The following is a 2,984-nucleotide window of genomic DNA, read 5'->3' as shown; positions in this document are numbered from 1 at the left end:
ATCCTATGAAGTAGATATTATTATTGCCCACTCATTATATATGTAGGGGCTTTATTGAGGATCAGGGGGAGCTGGGATCCAAATACAGGATGTGTGGATCTAGATTCCATGCTCTTAACACTACATTGCCTCTTAGTCAACTTGATTCCAATCAATCGATAAAGATAACTGATGAGAGTCTTAAGGTTAATGGGTTTTCAATGAGAGTATATTCTACCCTTGTCAACCATGTCCAAAGTCTAATGACCCCATCAAAGGGTCTTTGGTAGCTAGTATAGGTACTGGTTCTGGCAATATGAATGTGCCTTCCAGATCTCCATGGAGGCCTCCATAATCCAGAAAATCAGGGTGTAACATGATCACTGTGCCTTAGCAACGAGAGATTGCCAGATAATTCTGATCCTGAAAAAGTCTTCCATTGAGTCCTGGGTATTTTACTTTCTCTTGGACAGAATGGGTTATTCTATCCAACAATTACTGTTGTTGCTTTACCAAGTATAATTTGCTTCCCCATATATTAAGATTTCACTAATTTAGAAATGGCAAACATTTTTAATTTTAAATGAGTAAAGTGTCTGTAGTTCTTGGGTTGAGAATGATTCTGAGGCTCTGGGGAAACAAAGGAGGAGAACGCATAAACAGAAGCTAGGTGTGTGCAAGGGATATTTCCACCCCTGCCCTTGGCACAAGATATATTGCCTTCATGAAAGCCCTGGACATAAGAAGTGTGATGAATGGGAGTGGCATTTTTTGTAGATAATCAAACTATTCATATTTCATCTTGACTCAGTTATATTCATAGTGGCTAAATTATTATGTCCTCAGCTTCTGACTCAATAGCTTATAAGACATTGATTAGGAACAAGGAAAAAAGTAGCAGGAGAGGCAGAATATATTTTACTACATGGGTTGGTGCTACAGTGTCTGCTTGAAGCTGAATATGACTTACTTATTCTTGGGTGAGTCATTTTCCCTTAGGTCAGTAGGACCTTACTCAACAGGATGCACCTTGGAGTAATGATTTTAGGGATTCTGTCGCCTCTTAAATTTTGCCTCCCTTACCCCCTGAAATACACAGTTATGTGGGGAAAAATGGCTCCACTCTCAAGTAATTAAGAGTCTAATGTATCATTTATCTTTGTCACTGTATTTTTAGGAAGCCATTCATCAGGATCCCATGAGTTCCTTTCCGATGACTAGCTCACATTGGCACCATGCAGATAATAACTACTCCCACTTCCAACACCTTTACTTTGTCTTCACTGGAATTCCAGGGCTCAAGCAAAAGTATTACCGGATGACATTCCCGCTGGGTGCTGTATATGTTATTGCCCTCTTTGGCAATAGCATCATAATCTCTACCATCACGTCTGAATCATCTCTACATATCCTTATGTACTACTTTCTGTGCATGCTGGCTTTGGCAGACATGGGGCTTGCCCTCTGTACTTTGCCCTCTATGCTAGGCATATTCTGGTTTAACTACAAATCCATTGCCTTTGATGCCTGTCTTGTTCAGATGTACTTCATCCACACTTTCACAGCCATTGAGTCTGGAGTGCTGGTGGCAATGGCCTTTGATCAGGTTGTGGCAATCTGGACCCCTCTCAGGTACAGCACCATTCTAACCAATGGTGTGGTCTGCAAAACAGGGTTAGTCATTTTGTCAAGGGCAGTCTGTGTTGTCTTCCCTATGCCTTTCTTCATCAAGAGGCTCCCCTTCTACCACTCAAACATCCTCTCTCACTCCTTCTGCCTCCACCAAGACGTTATGCACCTTGCCTGTGCCAGCACCCGCGTCAACCGTCTCTATGGCCTCATCGCTGTCATCTTCACCAAGGGTTCTGACTCCCTCTCCATCCTCCTCTCCTATGTGTTTATACTTCAAACAGTAATGGCTATTGCCTCAAGGGAGGGTTGTCTGAAGGCACTCAACACCTGTGTTTCACACATCTGTGCTGTACTCATCTTCTATGTGCCACTCATTGAGGTGTCTGTCATTCATCGCTTTGGAAAGCACCTGTCACCCCTGACTCATGCCCTCATGGCAAATGCATACCTTGTTGTATCCCCTGTGCTAAACCACATAGTCTATACTGTGAAAACCAAAGAAATACAAAGGAAGATCTTCCAGATGTTTGTTCAAACCAAGATTACAGCAGAAGGTTAGAGTCTGCCTGTTTGAGAGAAGAAGCAGCTATTCTGTAAAAGCTCAGTTATGACTATGAAAAATAAAGCTTCATTTATTTATTTACATTTTCTGTGTGACTTTAATTGGGCAAAGAAAGATCTCTCTGTTCATAGAGAATATTTTTTTTTTCCTATGCCAAATTGTCCATTGTCTAATATAGAAAGGGTGGTATCTACAAGAACTATTCATTGTACTGGTCTGTAACTCTATATTTAAGACAGCATATAACAGCTAAAGGCAGAGATTATTACAAATTCCATTTTTAAATAAAACTTTTGAATAAACACAGGCCATAAGTTTTATGTGTTTTAAATTCAACTTCCTTAATTTAATTTAATTTAACATTCTAGATCAAGAATTAGCAGTGGCTTCCATGGGCTTAGTAGGAAAGAAACAAACTGTACTCATGAAATAATAAGAAAACACCAGGGAAGAATATATTATTAAATAAAGTATGAGTCAGAAAGATGATCCAGTTGTAGAATTAAGAATATAAATTTATACATTTATATACATTATATAATATACATATTATATATACATTATATATTATATATACATTATATATATAATATATATTTATATATACATATATATAATATATATTTATATACATTATATATATAATATATTATATATACATTATATATAATATATTATATATACATTATATATATAATATATATTTATATACATTATATATACACACACATATATAAATGTATACAGTGAGCAGGGCCACGAACCATATTGTATAACTTAAGATCAAAAGATTAAGGGTAAGGTTTAGCTC

The 2,984-nt window shown here is 37.3% G+C and overlaps 1 protein-coding gene across 1 annotated transcript; it reads left to right on the top strand.

Annotated features, from left to right (window-relative positions):
* Positions 1-1,192: 1,192 nt before the first annotated feature.
* Positions 1,193-2,170, top strand: LOC117081325 (olfactory receptor 51H1-like). The gene has a single exon (XM_033207143.1). It carries the CDS (start codon positions 1,193-1,195, stop codon positions 2,168-2,170), a length of 978 nt encoding a protein of 325 aa, XP_033063034.1.
* Positions 2,171-2,984: the final 814 nt, after the last annotated feature.

Source organism: Trachypithecus francoisi, unplaced genomic scaffold (genome assembly GCF_009764315.1).
Source record: "Trachypithecus francoisi isolate TF-2019V2 unplaced genomic scaffold, Tfra_2.0 Lachesis_group8, whole genome shotgun sequence".
Taxonomy (NCBI): Eukaryota; Metazoa; Chordata; class Mammalia; order Primates; family Cercopithecidae; genus Trachypithecus; species Trachypithecus francoisi.
Note: the sequence above shows the minus strand (reverse complement) of the source record. Positions and strands in the feature narration are given on the sequence as shown.

What these genes read in the sequence shown, in the direction of transcription:
- LOC117081325 (XM_033207143.1), top strand. Translation starts at nt 1,193, where the DNA reads ATGACTAGCTCACATTGGCACCATGCAGATAATAACTACTCCCACTTC.